Here is a 23402-nt window from a genome sequence, read left to right on the forward strand (position 1 = left end):
CCTTCCCTTTTGTTTTCTTTGTTCTGTGTCCCTAGCCCTCCCCTGACTGTCATTTTGCCTCTGACAAAAATTCTGTCAGGATCGAAAGCTCAGGCCCCTTTTGACTCTATTTTACTCCATTGGCTTGCCACTATTCAACAGGTAGTTTTCAGCAGCTTTTTTTTTTTTTTTTTTGGCTGCTGTATTCATTTTCAAACATCCGTGCTCATCAGCTGAGAAAGCATTCCAAAAGACGTTTCAATTGCCAAACAAAGCCCAGAGAAGGGTAAATAACTTACTGTGGATCCAGAGAGTGACCAGTCGGTAGTCATGCCCAGCCTGGTTGACCGCCACACAGCGGTAAGATCCAGAGTCCTGCCCACTGACGCTGCGAATCCTGAGGGAACCAGAGAACAGCTGCTCGTAGTTGCCCTGGGTGACGTTGAGAAGACGGCCATCCTTATACCAGGTGATGTCTGGGAAGGGGATGCCGGCGGTCTCGCAGGGCAGAATGACTGAACTTCCAAGGGTTCGGACGATGTTATCTGGTCCCTCATTGATTGATGGTGGAACTGTTTGAAAAGTCATGAAAGGAATCTTGGCTATTAATGTAAGACTGAATGAAACTTTCAGCAAGTTCAGCTTCATGTGCCACAAGTTATCTTGGTAAGAGATTGTTTACACTATCAGTGGAGTAACTGCAATTTTTTTGCCTAAATGAGTTCAATCTTCCTCTGACTGTCTACACCTATAAAGGTACACATGGCTACATTTTACTTTAAAAAAAAAAAGAAGTTGCTTCTTTCCACAGGGATTTACTTAACAATTAAGCACTCTCAGACTCATAGTAAAAATGCAAGATTCCACAAGAAATATGGAAATGCAGATTTACGTTTGTATGTCACATTTTTGAAGGTGCTGAATAGCATTGATGCAGAGCTTCAGTGTGATGCTACAAACAATTTAACACATATGCCTACACTATTCTATTTTTTAAAAAGAATTTCTAGGAATTCCACAAATCTTCACACATTTCTAGTTTTGAAGAAAGCATGGAACTGTGTCAAAGCCATCAATCACTAAGCAGTGCTCTCACCAATGACAGTGAGGTTGACCGTGCGTGTGTCGTTGCCAGCCATATTCTTGGCGATGCAGGTGAAGACACCGCGATCGATGACCTGGACCTCACGGATCTGCAGGGAGCCGTTGGCGGCGACGTGGTAGCGGCTGTTCTGGCTGGAGATGGGGATGTCGCCAAACTTCCAAAGGATGCGGACGTCGGGCCGGCCGTCGGCCTCGCAGTCGATGGTGACGCTCCCTCCAGCTTGGATGGTGATCGTCTCCTGCCGGACGTTCCTGATGACAGGGATGACTGTTGGAACACAAGAAAGCGATCGTTATGAAAATTGATTGCTGATTGCTAAATTACATAGACACTTGGAAAGAAGTGAGCAATGTGGACGAACATATCTTGCTCAATGACAGAAGTGCCATTGCAGGCCTTGGACCCACAACTTTATTGTCAACATACCTGTATCCAATCCACTTGACCACACCACTTCAACAAAGTGTCTTCAGTTGATAACAACCTTTTTCAGTCCTTCCATGCAGTAGCAATCAACACATGGAAAGTCACAACACTGAATGACTCACTAAATGAAGAGGTAAACTAAATCAGCAGTTCAATATACAGGTATACACATTCAATAAAACTTGTTACCCCCAAAAAACAAGGTCATACACAAGAGTGGAGTAAAGTTAATTACTAGGATTGAGCATTATCAAATATGGCATTCAAATTAGGTCTTTTAAATGGATACTGCAATCAAAATTAGGATACCAATTGATGTGGCACATGAAACCAAACACCACATTGCACTGCCTAGTTCCATTTTAGTAAAAAAAAAAAGAAAAAAAAAAACCTTCAATCATAATTTGTGTAGGCACAGTGACAAGCGGTACAAATGCCAGAAAATATGCATGATACATTAAATACCACAAACGCAACCTTGTATCATGCATTGGCAAATACCAAAAAGAAAAAAAAACAAGAGACCCGCGGGTCTAGCGCTCACCTGAGTATCGCAAGTTCACCTTTCACGCAGTCACTAATCTAAATTATTTACAGCTCCACCAAAATTTGACCAGGCATTCTCAAGTAGAAGATGAAAATGTACAATAAAGGCCCAATTTTTTTAAGATTCCTTAATTTGGGGGGATTGGGGCCCCCTGGGGCCCTCTGGGTGGGGCATGGTGCCCATTTTGATAAATTGAGATCCTGACCCCCTAGGGATGCTACGTGCCAAGTTTGACAAAAATCCATCATGAGGTTTCAGGAAGAAGATGAAAATGTACAATTCAGGCCCCCATTTGGACCCTTCCAACCACCCCCCCCCCCCCCCCCACCCAAGAGGGGCACCCCTGGATCTCCTCTGAACAAACTTGAAACTACAGTCATTAATGTACTCACTCATAGTATTATCTCAGCTCTATAACTTCTGATTCTAGAGAAGATTTATAAAGATTCCTTCATTTGGGGGGTTTGGGACCCCTGGGGGCCCCCTGGGTGGGGCATGGTGCCCATTTTAACAAATTGAGATCCTAACCCCCTAGGGATGCTACCTGCCAAGTTTGGTGAAAATGGGTCATGGGGTTCTCAAGACGACGATAAAAATGTACAATTTAGGCCCCATTAGGACCCCTCCTCACCCCCTCCCCTGGGTCCCAAGGGGGGCACCCCTGATTCTGCCATGAACAAACTTGAAACTACAGTCATCAATGTACTAACTCATAGTATTAACTAAGCACTATCACTTCTGGTTCTAGAGAAGAAGATTTTTGCAGAATCCTTAATTTTGGGGGGCTTGGGCCCCCTGAGGGCCCCCTGGGTGGGGCATGGTGCCCATTTTAACAAATTGAGTTCCTAACCCCCTAGGGATGCTACTTGTACCTGCCAAGTTTGGTGAAAATGGGTCATGGGGTTCTCAAGAAGAAGATGAAAATGTACAATTTAGGCCCCATTAGAATCCTTCCCCACCCCCCTCCCCTGGGTCCCAAGGGGGGCACCCCTGATTCTGCCATGAACAAACTTGAAACTACAGTCATCAATGTACTAACTCATAGTATTAACTTAGCTCTATCACTTCTGGTTCTAGAGAAGAAGATTTTTACAGATTCCTTAATTTTGGGGGGTTTGGGCCCCCCTGGGGGCCCCCTGGGCGGGGCATGGTGCCCATTTTAACAAATTGAGTTCCTAACCCCCTAGGGATGCTACCTGCCAAGTTTGATGAAAATCGGTCTTGGGGTTTTCAAGAAGAAGATGAAAATGTAAAAAGTTTACGCACGACGCACGACGGACGACGGACGACGGACGACAGACGACGGACGACGGACGAAGCACGACGCACGACGCACGACGCACGAAGGGCGATCGCAATAGCTCACTTGAGCCTTTGGCTCAGGTGAGCTAAAAAGAAAGGCAGAGAAATCAGTGATGATATTATGTACTTTGTACTATTCAAACCCAGCAGAAAACAACTATTAGCCCTTAGACTGCTGGTACACTCTAAGGAGAAGTAATACATAATCAAGTTTTATTTTGTAGATACAGATACAGACGTTACGTGCAACTCACCATGTACTTGTAGAGAGAAGTGTCTCTCGCTGCTGCCCTGGATGTTGGTCGCCACACAGTAGTAGTGTCCTCCGTCGACGGCCCTCAGGTACGGGATCGTCAGGGTGGTGTCCTCGCTCCTCAGGTGGATACCGATGTCTGACCGGGACGGCGTGCTGAGGGGGGCGCCGTCCTTGAACCAGCTGACGGTGGCGGCTGGGTGGGAGTCGGTGACGTTGCACTCCAGCGACACCACATCACCTTCCTGGAAGGATATCACCACGGGCTCTTCGGGGGTGTTCTCCCCAGCGATGTGGGGGCGCACTGAGGAGTCAGTTGGAAGAGAATGCTCCATTTTACACATTTCACAAACATTTTGTTTTTTTTTATTTTTACAAGTGGCAATGTCTCTTAATCTGGGTATAAATCTACAATCCCAGATTTTATGTGAAAACTTAGGCAGTTAAAATTAGGAGCAGCAAATTTTGTTGTGACACATGAACCATTATTGAAATTTTAAGCCATATGGACACACAATTATACCCTTATGGGAACTGTGGGGCCATTAACACAAAACTCACAATCGATTGTATATCTGAAGCAATCAACAGCTACATGGTGTACCTAAGTCTGAATAATCAGAATCAGTAGTAATCACTTGTGAATCACTCCATTTGTGATTGCTTTAATCTTTAATCAATGAGCCGTCCTGAAGAAAGAGAATGAGTGCTAAGATGTCCACACAAATAAGGTACAATGAAGCAGAAGTAAAAGTAATCACAGCAAGAGTAGGCATTGACATATTTTGGGGTATCATCAAAGTCTGTACAGTAACAGCCCTAAGATATGGTGCGTCTTGAAACAGCAGCTACAAGAAGTCCTATTCTATTTGTAGCAATTACAAGAATACAAAAAAAGTCTAATGTGCAGTAATTTGAATAAATGGAAGCGAAAGCTCACCTTGTGTGTCGATGAGGATGTGTACCGAATCGGTACCACTCTCGCTCTGGGCACGGCACTCGTAGAAGCCGTTGTCATACGGCTGGAGGGACGGAATGAGGAGGGTGTTGTCACCCAGGACAGTGTAACCATGGAGCTGCTCGACCGGCTGACCGTCCTTGAACCACTGGACGGTGGGACGGGGCGTCCCAGTCACCTCACAAGGGATGCGGACCTCTGTGTCCATCGTCTTCTCCATGATGTCAGGGAGCTCGTTAATGATGCGAGGAGCGTCTGAGAAGTATTTAACAGCATCCTTACAATTACAGGTTCCAGATTCACATCACTTTAACTGCCTCCTTACTCTTTTCTGACATGTGTACTTTCAAAAAATGTTCGCAAAAAAACCCCCACAACTTTCTACCTGTGATACATACATATACCCAGCAGAGACATTCACTCATAAAATTTGCAGTGTTCTCCTTATGCCCTCATTTGCTTACTACTTTGCGCTACATTCATATGTATGTACAATGTATACACATAGTACAACATGTAGGTAGGTACATTTGTATGTACATGTATGTAAATATGCATGCATTTATTGATGATGACGACGACCATGTCGATGACGATGATGATGATAACGATGATGTCGATGACGATAATGATGACGACGATGATGTCGATAACGATGATGATAATGATGATGATGATGGTGGTGGCGATGATGTCGATGACGACGATGATAATGATGATGATGATAATGATGATGATGATTCACAGCATTTGTATGGTGGCATAGGCCCTATACTTGCTTAGAAAACATTGACTTATACTGTAAAAGTGGAAATTTTCGCGGTGTTCAAATTTTCGCGCATTTCGCGCAACCAGAAACTAGCGCGAAAATAAAAGCACGCGAATATTTTTGCTTGCCATATGTGCCTGTGCATGATGTCTTGATTCCGCGGAATTAAAAACACGCGAAACTCTTCCGACCCGGCCAAGCGCGAAAAATTAGTCACGCGAAAATATCCACTTTTACAGTAGTATGTATGCATGGATGGAAAGAATGGATGAACATATATGTCTACATAAAATTCCATGCAGGTCTGAGACTCTATACTAATCTAATCTGAAGTCATTAAATGTAACATCCAATACAAGGCAGAAACAGAAATTATGGGAAGAAGCATTATTACCCTTGACAATGAGTGTGATCCTCCTGAAGTCAGATCCAGCCTGGTTGACAACGAGACAGAAGTATGCCCCGGCATCATCCTCCCTGACGTTGGCGATGGTGAGGGATCCTTCCTCCAGCTTGTTGACCCGGGGGTCCGTGTTGTACTCCAGCCGACGCCCGGCCTTGTCCCACATCACCATTGGGGGCGGGACGCCGACGGAATCGCACGGCAGCGTGATGTTCTGGCCAATGTAGGCCGTCAGGGTGTCGGGTCCTCTGCTGATGTGGGGTGGCACTGCACTCAAAGAATGAAACATTGTAGGGAATGATCACCAAAACTTGCTTTTGTAAATACTAACATAAACGTTGAGCTGTTTCTCATTAGAGTACATTATTAATCAAAGGGTTAAGAAAGTGATATGTGGAACAGATATATTATAACAGAGGACTGGCAACAAAAGCCCAATTGCTGCAATATTGTAAACAAAGTTGAGCAATAATAGAAGCCCTATGTATATTGATCCTCACAAGAACCATGGATATTGTTAGTGTTACCTGCGATCTGTCAAAAGGCATAACACTTCAAACTTTGTGATATATACTAGCTCCCCCTTGTAGAAAATATTACTGCACAGATGCTAAATATTCTGCAGGTTGTTTTTCTTTCGTGAATTTCGGGCGTCAATATATTCGTAAAATTAACAACCCGCCAAAGGATTGCCCTAGGTCACGTGAGGACGAAGTATGACAGCAACATGAGCAGGTGACAGCTGCACACAGATGATTAGCCTCCTATGTGCACATGCCCACCTATATACATGACAGCAGTACAATATTCATGTTGCTGATTGCAAATTCAACCACCTACAAAATTGTCTTGCAGCTCCCGATTTGTAAATATATTACATTCACAATATATTTGGCATCTACATTATTCTCACCTCATGGAAGAAAGACAATCACCTGTGTGCACGTGCAAATACATACCGTGAACATTGATGGTGTAGCTCCGCGAAATGTTGCCGACGATGTTGCTGGCGATGCAGGTGTAGACACCGGAGTCCCTGACGACGGCCCGCGGGATGTCCAGCGAGAGGGGCATGATGACGTAGTGGGAGTTGGTGTAGGGGATCACCTTGCCATCCTTCAGCCAGGTGATGTTAGGCGGAGGGTAGCTGTCGACCTCGCACGGCAGGGAGACGGGGTTGTTCAGGGTGACGTCGTAACTGGTGTCTCCATTGGTCAGGGATGTTGGTGGGACTGAGCAGCAAGAGAGTGGTAATTTAGGATGTTTAAAGATGAATGCTGAGCATGTTTCAGTCTTTCGACGAGCCACCACGAACTAATACATATCCAAAATCATTCCACAAGAAAAGGCCAAAAGAGAGTGTGAAATCAAGAAACAAAATATGGGATATTAGATAACTCAAATTTCAGTATCTCAGTTACCTTGGAAAAAATACATATTGTTTGATTCAAGAATATCCATATTCCTCTCCTATATCAGTAAAGAATGTTATCACAAACACACACAAAAATTGTTTCCAGTCTTTCAATCCTGCGACAAAACATCACAAAGTGTATCAGGAGATTGAAGTTGCCAATGTTATTTACAAAAAGAATGAAGAGCACAGTCACACTGGCACAGAAAGCAAACAATTTGAAATATATCTTTTTTCCCCCACTGCTTATTTTCTCGGTGAAAACCAGCTGTCCTTTCAAACACTCACCATAGACAGTCAACTGCATGTGTTTCTGTTGAGTGCCGGCCACATTACTGACGTTGCAGGTGTAGACCCCAGTATCTTCTCTTATGGTAGAGGCTATCAACAGTGAATTTGAAGGCGTGATGTAGTACCTGAAGGGGTGGAAGATAGCATGTACTCAGTTTGATTCTGTCCTGAATGGGCATTCTTACACTGTACGTTCAATCAATGTTGATGAAATATATCATGTCTTTCATTCACTGTGATTCATACCTGAAGCATCACTTGATACTTGGAAATTTCTTATGCATTTTGTCTACAAATCTCAGGGCATCTTATTTTCCCAAAATGATATGTGTGTCTTTGGTATTTTGTGCATACCAACAAATCATCCTTCTTTAGCTGAAAATATAAAACAAGCACAATAATTTGCTCTGTTTTTGGACTAACATAATTTTTCCATGAGAGTTTACCCTTCCCAATGGATTTGATTTATATTGCCCTTCTTTCTAATCATTATGAATTTGTAGACCAGTTCGTAATAAAAATTTGTTCTTCCCATTAACCTTTCCAACATTTAAATCTTGTGGAAGGAAACAAATCTAACTTTCTTTTTACCAAATATGTCCAAAAGACATATTGCCTGTTGATGACGAAAAGGGCATTAATTCAATAGACTTTGCAGTGTTAACAATCTTCTGTTTCTCAGCTGAGGACATGTACCATAGACTTCAGAGAGGGTGAATGAATAGGTCTTAGCTCTGAAAAGGCTGATGACTCACCTGACATCCAGAGGATCGAGAGGAGCACCATCCTTTAGCCACTCCACATCTGGAGGGGGGAATCCCGCTGCCAGGCACTGCAGGGTGACAGGGTTACGCAGGAGACTGGTGTAGCTATCAGGACTATCCATTAGGAATGGGGCCACTGTGGATTGGTGAAATAAGATCAATTTACATTACATTCTCCTCATCTTACTGTCATTATTAACAATTTTATCATCATCTTCATCATCATCATCATTATCATCATCATCATCATCATCATCATTATCACCATCATCATTATCATCACCATCCTCATCACATCATCATCATAATCAATGTCATCATAATACCACTGCTTTCACCATCATTACCACCACCATTATCATCATTATCGTCACCATTAACATCATCGTATCCTCATAAACATCAACACCATCATAACAGTTATCATCATCATCACCATCAACCCACAAATTCCCTCCATTTGGGGCCAGGTCACCTGGGCACAGCTTTTTTTTTTTCATGAAAAATTTCAGTCCCGACATGATGTCAGTCTACGACAATTTCAGTAAAATCCCTGGTTTTGATTGGCTGAGAAGCTCTGGTCACTGAGTGTTACTATGGTAATTGTCAGAGACTGACAACTTGTCAGGGCTGACAACTTTCATGAAACAGTGCCCTGGTCTTCTCTATCTCCTCATAACTCTGATAAAATGTAACCTCATCGTTTCACTGCTGTCTTTTCATTCTGCCTCTTTGCTTAAGAGTTAGCTCTTCTCACTCCCCTTCCCAACAAAGATGCCAACGTACTGTTCACGGTGAGTGTGACGTGCTTGGAAGCCTTTCCGGCGTCGTTAGAGACGTAGCAGGAATACTCCCCGGCATCGTCTTGGTCAACGTTGAGGATCTGGAGAGTACCAAAGGCACTCTGACGAATCCTGGATGTGAAGTTTGATTCAAAAAGCACCTTGAATTACATTCTACACAAATACACCAAATCAAACCAATACCGTCTATGGGAATGAATTGTATGATGAACATTTCAAGGAAAATAAAGGTAGGGGATGCTACCGCATTGTCAAAGGAGGAAGAAGGTACACCACAGAGAGATTTAAAGAGTAACAAGGTTAAGGAGTGGACAAGAACAGGATGAAAGAGTCTTCGAGAGGATCGAGACAAAGGAGATATGATGTTTGAAACAGATGGCAGAGAGGAAGTTTAATCAGAAAAACAGGAAGTGATGTTATACAGGAAAAAAAGATTATGACCTCTTAATATTTCCGACCTTCGCATATTCACACATGGAACAATACTTTCACTTTAATTGACGAAACAGTAGAGATACATGCACACCCAGTTGTTTTGCAAAGGAACACTTCAGATCACTTCGAAAAGCAACACATCTTACAAATGAAAAGTTGTCCATTCAATGAGTACAGTAACTTCATATTAACAAAGTTTTAAAAAAATGCAAATGCAAAGAATCCAGTCTGCATCTCCATAAACCCTACTCATTCTTTATTAAAGGGCAGTATCTATTGTGACTGAATATCTACTTCAACTTTTAATTCCAAGGACATATTGTAGGGATGAATATGAAAGATAATTATAAAGAAATCGTGCTGCTAGATTCATTTATTCTAGTACCTTGCCAAAAGAAGATTAACACTTACCTAGCATTTGTGTAAGGATTGACTGGTTGTCCGTCCTTGTACCAGACAATCTCAGGCATGGGGAAACCGTCCGCCCTGCAGGGGAGGTCCACCTGCCCACCGACCTGGGTTGTCCAGGAGGAAGGACCCGGCATTATCGACGGGGGAACTGGATGAGGGAGGCAAGCATGAAGAGGTCGACGGTTATTTGAGGGAAGGACTGGAAGAGACTGTTTGGCTATAACTACTGGGGGCAGTATAATGATGTTGTGCTGGTGATTTGATCCTCTAAGCTGCCTGATGTAGGGTACATCCCTCTATGATGGTTAGGTCAGAAGCTAGAGGATAGTCATACAATGTATTGTGAAAATTAATATTTGCGTCACAAGCGATGTAGTGACATAAATACAGTACGAATTTACTTTTAATTGTACACAATATGTTATGAAAATCAGATCAGCACAAAATTTCTTTACTGGGAGAACAGATAATTCTTTGTAAATTGTGCTTCTAGTGGAATGAAACTTAAAATGCATATATATAAACAAGATTGGAAGACAATAGAAGTTCTATACTGCAATGCTCACTTATTTAACATGAAACAGGGCACAATGACCAGTTCCTGTCAGTAAGGGTGTTGATAGTATTCAAGTATAGTATTCAAGTCCTGTTTGCATTCACGAGGTTTTTGCTTTTACCTCTACCATACAAAAAAAAATTAAACAAATGCTAAACAATATTACAGACCAACAGTATTCACTTGGGATGATCATTTCTTAATGACTATTGTCATGTTCTTTGCAAAGTGACTCCCAAAAGTGGAAGACCATGTGACAGTGACAAGATAAAATGATGCATTCCTTACTCATAACCACAAGTCGGAAAGTCTTGGTGACGTTGCCCACAAGGTTGGTAGCCACACACTGGTAGGTGCCGGTGTCGGTGGGCCTCGCCCGGTACAGCTCCAGGGAGCTTGGCAGCACCAGCAAGTTGTTGCTGGGGGAAAGGGGAGTTCCCGACTTGAGCCACGTGATGACAGGCGGGGGCGTGCCACTGACCTCACATGGCAATGAGACGCTGCCTCCCATGGTGATTCTTAACTCCTCAACTTCCAGGTTGCTAGGGAGACGGGGTGGGACTGTATTGGGGAGGTGGTGGCATGGTGATATGAGAGGAGCAAAAAGGAATCACAGGAAGTAAGAGAAACTGTTCCATTTAGTCAACCTCTTGAAGTCCAAACATCATTTAAATCAAAATTTGATAGGCAAGCCAGGAGATCCAACATGCAATGTCTGGTCACTTCTTGGAAATAAGATCTTCACACTAGTTTACAGTCCAAGGCCACTTATAAAGCACTAACAACTCTTGAATGCATGAATGTTATTGAGAAATAAATACATTAATACAATGATATGATATATCCTAAACGCCTTCCAATTCATCCTTTCCACCCCCCTAAAAAATAAGAAAACGGGAAAGATAGTACGTCTTATTGTTTTTGAGAAAAAGGAAAATGACTTTATTTTATTTGCAATATGTTCAATGCTGCATGAATTTGAATTTGCATTTGAAAAACGAGACACATTATTCACTTATCCAATGTAAGATGACCAAACTCCAGCAGTTCTAAAGCTTCATTATCTAATCACAACCTCCTGTACTCAAGAGAGGAAACTGTACATGCATCAGACTAGAGGAAGGAAAGAGAAAAAGTGGGAGCCTTGATGACATAAAATACCACATGAGAACATGATGGATATCTTTTTCTTCACATATATTTGATTCAAAAGTTAAATACCCACCATAGACAGAGACAGTGATGTCTTTAGATACTGTTCCTCCGGCGTTGCTAACGAGGCACTCGTATGCGCCGTAGTCAGTGGGAAGAACGCCAACAATGGTCAGCGTGCCCGCAACGTCGTCAATATCATAGTGAGGGTCATTGGCGGGGATGGGGGTGCCTCCTTTGGACCAGCTGATGGTGGGGGGTGGGGTCCCAGAAGAGGGACAGAAGAGGGTTACACTCCGCCCCTCCACCACTGTGTACTGAGTCTGTGTGTCCATGATGACAGGTGGAACTGGTAGACGAAATTGTGAACGAACAGAAAGAGAAAGCAATCAATATATTGAACTTTTCTTCACAAAAATTCACTTTCAATGCATTTTACAGTAAATTTTTAAGTTGCTCTCTGCAGAGATACCTCTTTAGATTCAACAGCAGCTGAATAGCAGGGGTACATAATACTTTTAGGCCTGAATACAAATTTCTATTGAACACTGCTTGTGGGAGAGATTAAAGTACTTCCTTTCAGCCAACATCCTTATGATTCTTGAAATTTAAGAGAGCTTTGTGAAAACCCTCAAGTAAAGACATTCTAACAGGCAGATATTTGACTGGATAAACACAAAATATACAAGTTCAGAATTCATGTGGGTTGTACAAAAGCACATAAAAGTAATGCACAGTTTTGCACTTAAGTGAGGTACCTACATATACCACATGCTAACATTAGATTACAAAACTTATCAAGCCACATTAAAGCTCTGTAAATGTAATCAGGCAAAGATCTATAAGAATCTATAAGTGACTCTAAACTCCTACCATGTATTTCCAGAGTAATAATCCTGTTCTCGGAGCCAGCTTCATTGCTGACAATGCATGTGTAGGTCCCCGTGTGATCCTCTGAGGTGACGAAAATCTCAAGGGAGCCGGTCTCCAAGACACGCACGTTGTCGTTGCCACTACCCAAAAGGGCCCCATCCTTCTGCCAGGCAACCTGGGGTGCGGGGATCCCAAACGCCTCGCACGAGAGAACAATAGAATCTCCAGCAACGGCGGTGTAGTCGGTGCTGCCAGGCTCAATGGTAGGCGGGACTATGTGGAAAAAACAAGCAAAACAATCTCAGAAATCAATGTCACTGTGGAGTGATATTGGTCTTAACGACAAGAAATAATGATCTTTTATCTCAAAGTACACGTGGATCATGACACGGTTTACACTCATTTCAGATTGAAATGTGTGCTTCGCAGTTTGTCAAAATGCAAGACTGGATGGATGATCTCAGTTCTAGTAAACTTACAGCTTTTATGGCATAGTTATCTTTAATATTTTCATTAATGGTGCTACAGCACCATTGCAACACTAATGTGCTTATCACTGTAAGTATATGTGATACAATTTTTACTTTCATGTCATTTACAGTAATGTGTAACTGTTGAGAGATTCTGCTGAGCTGATACTGCTCTGAATGACAGTTGTATCTACATGTATTATGAAACTAAGCCTGTACTAGCAGTGCTTTGCCTTAAAAACTCTGCAGAATAGAATCAACTTAGATCCAACAAACGCATTCTTTACAATTTGTATGGAATGTGTGAAATCACTGTCTATTTTTGCTGTTGATTCTTAATTCACAGGATTTGCTCTCAACATCCTGAATGTAAATATGACCCTGCCATAAACATATCAGGCTGACATATATTTCTCATCTTGAGGTTTTCATCCATTCAATGCATATGATGTTTGAGTAAGTGTCTCATGATTACTTTCTTAATCACAATTACCGGGGAAAAAAAATGTACAAGTGAGACTTACGTCTTCAGAAGAGGAGGGACATAATCCTTTCTAGTCCAGGGACTTTAGATAGTGTATACAATGCTATGGGGTTTTCTGTGCTAATCGGGACTCACAGCACCCAAAGGGTCAATAGTGATGTCACCAAAGAAACAAAATGACTCACTAAGGATGATGATGCGCATGTCTTTGGTATTATTCCCAGCCACGTTCGACGCCACACATGTATACTGTGCCTCGTCCTCGAGACTCATCTGCTGAATGACTAGGGCGCCCTCGCTGGTCTGGTAGTGGTTGAGGCCGACCGCTGGGAGCAACTCGCTGTCCTTGTACCATGCAATGGTGGGCGGGGGGTTTCCCGTCATCTCGCAGGGGAGGGTCACACTCTCCCCCTGGGTGACGTTGACGACGCCCGGGGTGTAGGCTCCAGGATGTGTGGGGGGAACTATGGAATTGACAGAATGACTTTCATTTTCAGTTTTTTAGAATGCACAATCATGAAACAAGAAGAAACTATGATAATCAGGAGGCTTGCTCAATCATTAAATCAACAGTTATTGCCACTTCGATTATCATCACGTGTTAACATAACTGCTCACTCACTAAACATCAATCCGTGGAAGATCTATGTCTGCCTGATTTAGCAGGAATGCGTGATTACCTTCATTTCTGAAAAAAAAAAAAACATGAATAAGCACTTATACCACGGTTAAAAATGAATGGAATAAGTACTATTTTCTCTTTTCTCTCTCACAACCACAACCACGGAGGTTTTTCGGAGTTATGGAGGCAAAAGTGGGACATACCTGGAATATGTCTCCCTAAGGATTAAACACAATTGTCAAATCATCTGCTCCAATTAGAGAAAGGAAGACATGGGAACACTCTTTGGAAATATAATGGTATCACACACATTAAAAGGGTTATGAAATCGCTAAAGAGGATGGTAAGACAGCCAGCGACTCTCACCCATCACAAAGAGGGATATTTCAATTTCCGCGGTGCCTGCATCGTTCTGCACGCGGCAGATGTATGTCCCCGCGTCTTCTTGCGTCACATAGTTGAGGACGAGGGTACTCTGGTGCAGCCCTTGGTTGGGGATGGTCTGGCCGTTCTTCACCCATTCGATGGTGGGCGGAGGGTAGCCATCGGCCGGACACAGCAGAGTTACAGATTCATGACGAACCACGGTGTAGCTGGTCTCCGTTGTTGAGATGCTTGGTGGTTCTACAGATAAAGAGACATAAATACAATTTTTGTTTGAAGAGAGACAAATGTTGATTAAAAATCAGGAGGGACTTCTCTCAATTTTTCCCACAAAGATGGTATATTTAATTACCTTATAAAGAGTCAAGTAATGTGATCAATATTTCAGCATAACAGGATTTTGTGCCTTGCAATTTCTATTGCATCATTTTCTCTTGTATTAATGGGGAAAGAGGATGTCATTCTATAAAGCTAAAGAATATTGCTTGAGTTGAGGAGAGTACAGTGTACATGCTAAAAACCATGACGTAGAATTCTCTTCTTTGTCACAACAAATTTGTATCAAACATCCCAACAAGCTCTATGGAAGCTAACATGGACAGAATTTACTAGAGATGACTGACCGTAGACTCTTAGTGTTGTGGTTCTTGTGTCGTTGCCTACGACGTTCACGGCCACACAGGAGTAGCTGCCGGCGTCGGCCACGAAAGCATCCCGTATCTCCAAGCTGCCATCGGGAAGAAGCCGGAGGCGTGGCATGAACTCCGGGAAGAGCTCCTCACTGTGGTGGTACCACGAGATGGAGGGAGGGGGATTTCCCGCCAGGACGGTGCAGCGTATCACCACATCCTCACCGACAATCACCGACTGCTCTGGGTTGGTGGCGCTGATCTGTGGTTGAACTAATCACAAGGGAGGAAAGACAATGCATAACTTTAGTTCATGATTAGTTGAAGAGTATATCAAATGCCACTCAACTCATTAAGTGCCCATGCACTTTATAGCGCAACTTGCCAAGCCTTCTCAGCAGTACTCAGTAAGTCCATTCAAACTTGACGTATAAGTTGTAAAGTTAGCAAGCCCACTCATCAGGTGAAGCAATGCCCCACAGTCCATCAGGAAGGCCATGGTAGCACAATGGGGATTAACAGGCAGATACGAAGGTAATCCCTATTTCTGACGATTTGTTTCCTGACAATTCGTTTCCTGACATCTTAGTCAATCAGCAAAGAACACGCTCCACTGTGTATGCCAATCACTGAACAAAGCAATGGTTAAGGAATAGGCTAGACTCATAAGTTCACAGATAGGCAATTACTTTTCAACTTGTTTTTAATGGAAATAAAATATTCCTACACAAATTCTTTGAGCAAGATCTAAGGGTAATTTCTGCACTTCACCCAGTCAGTCTGTAACACTGAAGAGCTGCATTTTGTGGTTAAACGTCACCTGGACTGTTATTTTGCTTAGTTCTGAACACAAGTCAATAAAACCCCGGCCATCAAAAGTTGTATGGAAGAAAACATCTCTGGACTCACTCAGGTTGGTGATTCTGAGTTGGGATGATGCCTCCACTGAGCCATGAATGTTTTGGGCCACGCAGACGTAGGTCCCACTGTCTTCTACCTGCAGATCTGCGAGGAAAAAAAAAAAACACACAACTTTAACATCTCCATTAGATTAATTATACATCTCATCGTCACCTGCAATGTCTTAATTACAAAATTCACTTACACCTTTCATAAATACAACGAAAAGCCTGTAGACATCAACAAGTACTTCACCATTTGGAGAACATTATAAAACACAAATTTATTTCTCTTGTAATGCAAAGTCTAATATAATTCTCCTTTCATTATTCATCTCTCCGTGTGCAATGAGCATCTAGTAATTTCAAATCCATGTTTTACTCATTCATGAGCGTCACACAATATTTCTGGCTATTAAGTTCCTTGGTCGAACACCACAATCCTGGACATATGTGCTTTAATGAAAATACTGCAGTCTTGTAAATTTTCTTGTGGGATTTTTCATATCATCTAAGTTATTTGGACTTTGCAAGAATGAAGGTACCATAATTTAAACCCTCCCCCCCCCCAAAAAAAAAGTAATTGAATATCAACATCCCACAAACAAGTTTACCTCTCCTATTGTAAGTCTGTATTTCATGTGTTAAATACCATTTCAAAAATGAACAATGAAACATCATTGTCTAACCATCACTATCATCTTTATCATCATTGCCATTATTGTTATTCATTATAATTATCAATACTGTTATTGTCATGAAAGGAGTGAAAATGTAACAGCACATACATTATATATTACTGCTTAAGTTGACACTTTTGCACATTTTTTTCATTTGATCTAAAATGCAGATTTTTTTTTTTTAACCTTGATCTAATAAGATTACCAGTATTGCATGATTTTAGTTTGCTGACAGCGGACATTTTCCTCGTAACACAAGAATAGTTAGGATGACATAACAGCAATAATACACACTTCTACATAGAGAGTGCATATCACTTAAGGTATTATTGGCAAATTGATATTCCACACTGCTACATTGTATCTCAAAATACAGAAAAAAACCTCCCATACCTCAAATTATTCTGAGCTTGTGATACCCTTCTGGTATCATAATCAAAATGTTGTTTCCTCAGAAACTGTCTTTACAGATACAGTTTATTACATGAATACTGGATGATGTACTTACTTACAATGTAGTACAAGTTATCTTGTGGTAACTCCGATTTTTATTCAAGGAAGTGTCATTTATCAAAAACATTTGATGACAATATGACATTCTAATTGAGTTTTAAGGATGTCAAATTTAATACTCAACTGCTCTGAAGACACCAAAATATTCCTTTAAAATTATATATATATATTTTTTTTTACTTCCACAATGAAAGAAGGGGAAGTGATGTCACACAGAGAACAGTTTAGACAACCCACTGTGGCAGACAGATTTAGTCCTGGATTCATTGTTGCTTGTCTCTTAGCCATACCATGATGATATGGGCGAGGACAGCGTGTCGCTGTGGGGAAACAATTAGGTTATGAGGGCATTGACCAGCAGTAGCACCCAGAATGAAAACCGCTGTATGTGTGTATGTGTGTATGTGTGTGTTAAAGAGAGAGAAAGTGTGTGTGTGTGTGTGTGTGTGTGTGTGTGTGTGTGTGTGCATAGTGTGTTAAAGTGTGTATATGTGGGTGTGTGTATTAAGAAGAGGTCAGGTGGTTGTGTCATGAATCTCACTGACATCTGGCAGTACTCACTGTCAGACAGATAAAGCAATTACAAACATGCAATCACCATCAACCGCAATTACAGGCATTGTTCTGTCGCTGCATTAAAGGGACGGTTACAGTAACTGGTTATGTAAAAAGAAAAATTGATGTTTATGTAACAACTGAGTAATGTTTGCAATTAGCAGTAGTCCTAGTGAGAAATTGGAGCCAATTTAGAAACTTAAGATTGAATATGAGTCAATTTCCTGTCTCCATGTTTTGGATGAAGTAACATGTACAGTATTACATTAAAAAAACAAAAACAAGAACAAACTTTTGAAAGCCCTCTTTATGTAATGTAAAAATTTGCAATGTATAAGGAGTTGTTAAAGGATTTTGGTATTGCCTTTCTTACTACAATGTGTAGATGTGCTGATACTTGAATTCTAGTGATAAAAAAAATATATTCTGATACGATTTTATTACACAATGGTTGTGGGTGCAAATCATATTCATATTATGCATTGCTGGAGTTTGAGGACAACTTTGCCTAATGTTCACAATTTGTATATTTAACAATACTTAAATGGATCGTATAGTTTTGGTTGAGACCTTTTTTTGAGGTTTCTAACATTTTTGGGTGAGATAATCGAGAAACCTCTTATGAAATATGAAAGAGCATGTAATTCCATGAGGAATTCAACATTTATTTGATGAAAATTGGCTTTGGAATGGCTGGGATATCCAAAACAGAGCGATACTAATAAAGTGTGGGACCCACATTTCATTATGATCGCTTTGTTTTACTTTGTTTTTGGATGTTTCAGTCATTCCAAACCCAATTTTCATCGAATAAACTTTGAATTCCTCTTAAAATGGTATGCTCTGTACTATTTCATATAAGTGTTTTCTTGGTATCTTGCAAAATCTTAAAAGCCCAATTCTCATCTCCACCAATACTGAACCATCCCTTTAAACATTGATTATATTGATTAACATTTTCACATTTCTATCCCAAAGTCACATTTCAGAACTATTATCATGCAGAAAGCTGGGTTTTTGTTTCATCTCCAAATGGTAAACAATGCCTTTAACCAGCTCAGTGGACAGACAATTGAGAGGGGATTCACTGACATCACGCTGGTTGCGTGCTGAGTGAACAATGACAAGCCAAAGTGAAATCATTGCAAACTGTCAAGGTCTGACTGCGGGTATAGGATATCTATCACGAGGTCCCCCTCAATGACAGCGATTTGAAACCAATTACATGTCGTCACTCCGCCCTCAAGAGACTCAACCTCCGTAATGCGCTGGGAACTCTGCACTCTCCATTCCCCCCCCCCCCCCCATATCTACCCTGCAAGTATTGCAAAATACAGCTGTAAATAGGACTTCATGTAATGACTTAATATGCCCATTCATTCTTGATTCATGTGAGTCATTTCTTTTCTCCATTTCCATGAATTACTGATGATGTTTCTCTTCTCAAACCATAGTAACCATTTGAGTTATTATACTACAAGACTTAAAAATAGAATACAAGTGTACATTGCCCAAACAGGTTAGAGCATAGCTTATTTTGCACAAACTCTTTTTGTAAATGAGGGACTCATTCTCAGAGCTCTGTTTGTGACAAGCCCTTTTTCTCTTTCATTTTGAATGTCCTTTCTTCTTCCATCATCTCCTTTATTTCAACTTTCTCATCTCCTCCAGACAGATACAGTATGAGTTGGGCAAATAATTGTGATGGAAAAATCACTGCAGCAGCACAAATAATTAAAGAAATCAACAGACGAGGCATTGAACAAACTCTTGAGTGAAGCAAAGGTATACAGTGTATAATATGCATTCAAATGTGTGAATATCTAAAATTCATCTAAAGACGCACACATTCAACGATACACCTGTACGCTGTAAATGCTGCTATGCTTGTGAGGACTACCGCTATTATCTTCTGTAGATATCTTTATATAAGATACTATTATTTCAAAGTTATCATTTACCTTTGGTCTTACTACTCTGTTATCTTTCACCTGGATATGAAAGACACGCTCACGTAAACACACACAAACACACTCAACATATGCAAAATCCTATAGAGTACTGACGTGATGATGTCACAGTCTTTTGTTATAGCTCGGACTGGAACTGAGTGCAAGCATAAACACTCCAGCCAAGTGAAGTTGTTTTAGAACCAGTTTCCATGGCGATAAGTGGCTAGGACATCACACTTTGGTAATCTACACAGAAACAAAGAGAAATCAACAGAATATGTGTACAACTCTCTGTCTGCCTCCCTCTCACCTTGAATGAAGAGGTTGCCGTCCTCAGTCATCCTGACCCGAGGGTTGAGATCCAGGCGGGTGTGACCCACTTTCCTCCACGTCACCTGTGGAGGAGGGTGTCCCATGGCAATGCAGGTCACCGAAACATTCATTCCGTAGTCCACGCCCAGGTCGATGGGTGGGTAGAGAATGGTTGGGGATGCTGTCATTGGAGTGAGGATTTGTACAAAAGAATGAATGAGAACAGCTTTCACTAGGAAACTGTCATTCAATACTTAAAAGTTTGTGTACATGCCCCTGTTGCAAACCTGAAAATAAGATTCCTTTCATAAGCTGGTATATTTTAGAGGCAGGTAATGCAGACCTTTCCTGAGAAAGATTAAAAATTCCAGTGAATTTATGTAGACCCAGAAAAAAAGCTTTATTCTCACTACAAATTGGAAGCACATTCTCAAATGACATGATGTCTAGTTTTTCATTTCTTTTTCCAAAACTCTGAGGTGTATTAACATAAGATTTCATACACGATGTCAGGAGACATTATTTTACAACCATGCAGAATTCTGTGACATTTGCAAAAGAGAAATTATACAACTTCAATGAGCAAAATAACTCCCTATAGCTTATGAGAAGGAAATTTATCTCCAATTCACACTGAAATCAACAGAAAGTGAGCACCAAAAAATATTGAAATAATAGAAGTTTTTCTCTGAATAAAGTATGCGTTGGAAGGAATTTTAAAGTTTACATATTCTTACAAGACAGTATTATCAGACACAATCACATAGAGATTATATGCAAATATCTCAAAGCAATGGTGTCACTATCTCAAATCTCTCCCATGAATGAAACATACATTAAAACATGTTAAATAATATCAACAATACAAAAAATGTGTATGACACCTATTACAAAAATTACTCGTAGACTCTAATCACTTTGGAAAACTCACAATTCTTTCCATTTATCTATGGTACATTTTGTACTTTCCAAGGTTAAAAAATGACAACCAAAGTAGAATCTTTAGAGCAAGTGGCAGATAACACAATAGATGGATACCTTTTCAAACACATACAGTAGGTCAGCAACAGGAAGTAACAGACAAAAAGAATTATCTCTACGCTTTATCATTCGTTAACATAGACAGGAAAAAAGATACCATGAGCCGTGCCCTACTTTGCTCACAGTATGCATTCCTCTCGGAATCTCACATTGAGAGCTACTGTGAAACATTCTGAAGAGTAAGGGGGAATTCAGTGGATGTATCTCCTTATGGAATATGGTGTTGTATCATTTCACAGCAGTTTATCTAAATGTCACTGGGAAAACCACGACTGGAATCTTCGAAGCGGCAGACAGTCAAGCTGATTTTTTTAAGAGAGAGAAAGGGAGAGAGGGAGAGAGACAGAGGGAGAGAGGGAGAGAGAGAGGCAGGTAGACAGATAGAAGGAGAGACAAAGTCAAGATGAAGAGAGAGTGAGCAAGAAAAGGAGAAGAAACGGTGCAAAGAGAGAGTGATTTTTTTTTTACGCTAACACAATATCGATACGAACTCTGACTGAAAGTGGAGCAGTTTCTTTGTCAACAGCCTAAAACAGATTAGAAAACCAGATAGACATATCTGCGGTTGTGCCTGATCCCCCCCCCCCATAAAAAATAAAAACAACAACAAAAATGAAATGACGGAAGTTTATACAATTGATCGTCTGAATGAACTTGTCACTTGACAGTCGCAATTTTCCCATCTGGTACTTGAGCTCATGCTCTTAAAGAAATTTGACGCATGTTGGATTTCCTTTTGTTCGCGGCAGCTCTGCTCCGTACAGTCGGGTTTCCGCGAACGCTCACATCACGTTGAACATATTTGGTAGCACGTGCTCGACAACCTTCAAGCAATCCCTGGAGTCAACATGAAAGCTGGTGTGGGAGGAACCCACACATTCTGATCGGGTTAACTTACTCCACAGGTTTCTCAAACACTTCCTTCATTGTATGGAAGAAGAGGAAAAGCACATTGACAGAGAGCACAGGTTTGCCTGAGGGAGCAAAAACCCTGGAAAACCTTGAGCAGTGTGACAAAGCCATTCAAAACCAGGACGCTCCTACATGTATGTTTAAAATACCCTGGTATATTATGTCCATATACTGGTCAATATCTTTCAGAGCATTGCACTGACCAGGACACTGCTCCCCTGTATGATGGAGGGAAAAAATGGTCTCACAATTAGTAATCTGAAGCTACTACTATTTTAGGACATTAGAAGAGAAGTATCACATCTTTGTTAGGAGCACAATCACTGTCTTTTTTAAACATACATGTCCTATAGTCCATATAGATACTTTCTAGAGTTTCCTATAAAAGGTATGGAATCAGCAAGAAATGGCATGGCAATGATGTTATATGGCTTATGTTCTGAAAGGCATCCCCAGATAAGTTGTTAAAAGTGCTCTGCTTTCTTTTGATTACATTTGAACCAGTTCTGGTCTCATATGTTATTCTCTCTTTCTCTTTCTATTCGTCTATGTGTATCCCTAAATGTAGTGTCAAAATGGGGCACTCCCTTTAACCCCTACCACGACTGGAGTTGCTTTTGGCATTCACAGAATATATTCAAGAGTTATACTTTAGCTCACTGCATCCCAGATAGTATAACTTCTCGCAAATTTAAGGCAGGCAATGGATTAACAAAGTTCTGCAGTTTATTCTTATGCCTACATATACTCTGTATGAGCCACATATTTGATACAAATGCAATTTTGATTGAAACAAAACCAAACTTATTCCTTATAAAATGAACTTTCAAAGGGTTGCAACAAAAAGAGATCTTCTATTGTAAATAAAGGTTGACTGAAGAAAACAAGGCATACTGGATGTGGGGAGGGGGAGGGGGAGGGGGAGGGGGAGGGGGAGGGGGAGGGGGATAGAACAAGAGGGCACAGCAGATACAGTAAGAACTCTTAACCTTCTTTGTGCCATATTAATTTTCTGTCCATGGGTATACATGTACGTATGAAATGGGTGCACATTTGACTCCTTGGCGCAGAAAGGGTTAACCTGTGATTAATGCTGACCACAATCCTATATAATAAATCGTTGGCATTTTTCAAGTAGTAGTCTTGTGAGTCTTAAAACAGACTGAGGGCTCCATACAACTTCCCATCAACTTCCCCTCCATAATTCGGCCCATCTCACAGCTGAGTCTCTGACTTCCTGCGTGTCATGTAGATGGCGTCTCTGAGACACGGCCGTCAAGTTCAGCCCAAGCGACAAGCAGCTACCAAACGCACAATGCTTACAGTAGGCCCTTGCTATCAACCCCCCATGATGCCACTCAACACACTTAATCAAGACTGTCTGCTTGAGTTATAAATAAAAAAAATGAGTTATAAATATTTTTTTAAAATGAGTTATGAATAAAGAATGTTTTATGAAAAGGTTGCAGAGACTTCTTGATCCCTTTTGAGATACAGCATATTAACAT

At 41.1% G+C, this 23402-nt stretch overlaps 1 protein-coding gene across 1 annotated transcript in view; it reads right to left on the reverse strand.

Annotated features, from left to right (window-relative positions):
* The window catches only part of LOC139740144 (hemicentin-1-like), a 145966-nt gene that overhangs the window by 50962 nt on the left and 71602 nt on the right, over positions 1-23402 (reverse strand). The window contains exons 13-30 of the mRNA XM_071650733.1: positions 19940-20122; positions 15940-16035; positions 15025-15303; positions 14384-14641; positions 13581-13859; positions 12442-12714; positions 11642-11917; positions 10705-10977; positions 9861-10008; positions 8998-9125; positions 8203-8347; positions 7445-7572; positions 6702-6974; positions 5734-6009; positions 4553-4825; positions 3614-3916; positions 1076-1351; positions 279-551 (exon numbers count right to left, since the gene is read on the reverse strand). Coding sequence (XP_071506834.1) covers positions 279-551; positions 1076-1351; positions 3614-3916; positions 4553-4825; positions 5734-6009; positions 6702-6974; positions 7445-7572; positions 8203-8347; positions 8998-9125; positions 9861-10008; positions 10705-10977; positions 11642-11917; positions 12442-12714; positions 13581-13859; positions 14384-14641; positions 15025-15303; positions 15940-16035; positions 19940-20122 — 4140 coding nt within the window. The remainder of the gene's footprint in view (positions 1-278; positions 552-1075; positions 1352-3613; positions 3917-4552; positions 4826-5733; positions 6010-6701; positions 6975-7444; positions 7573-8202; positions 8348-8997; positions 9126-9860; positions 10009-10704; positions 10978-11641; positions 11918-12441; positions 12715-13580; positions 13860-14383; positions 14642-15024; positions 15304-15939; positions 16036-19939; positions 20123-23402) is intronic.

The sequence above is a fragment of the Diadema antillarum genome, unplaced genomic scaffold (assembly GCF_040938485.1).
Source record: "Diadema antillarum isolate AM-2024a unplaced genomic scaffold, OU_Dant_1.0 seq00000837_RagTag, whole genome shotgun sequence".
Taxonomy (NCBI): Eukaryota; Metazoa; Echinodermata; class Echinoidea; order Diadematoida; family Diadematidae; genus Diadema; species Diadema antillarum.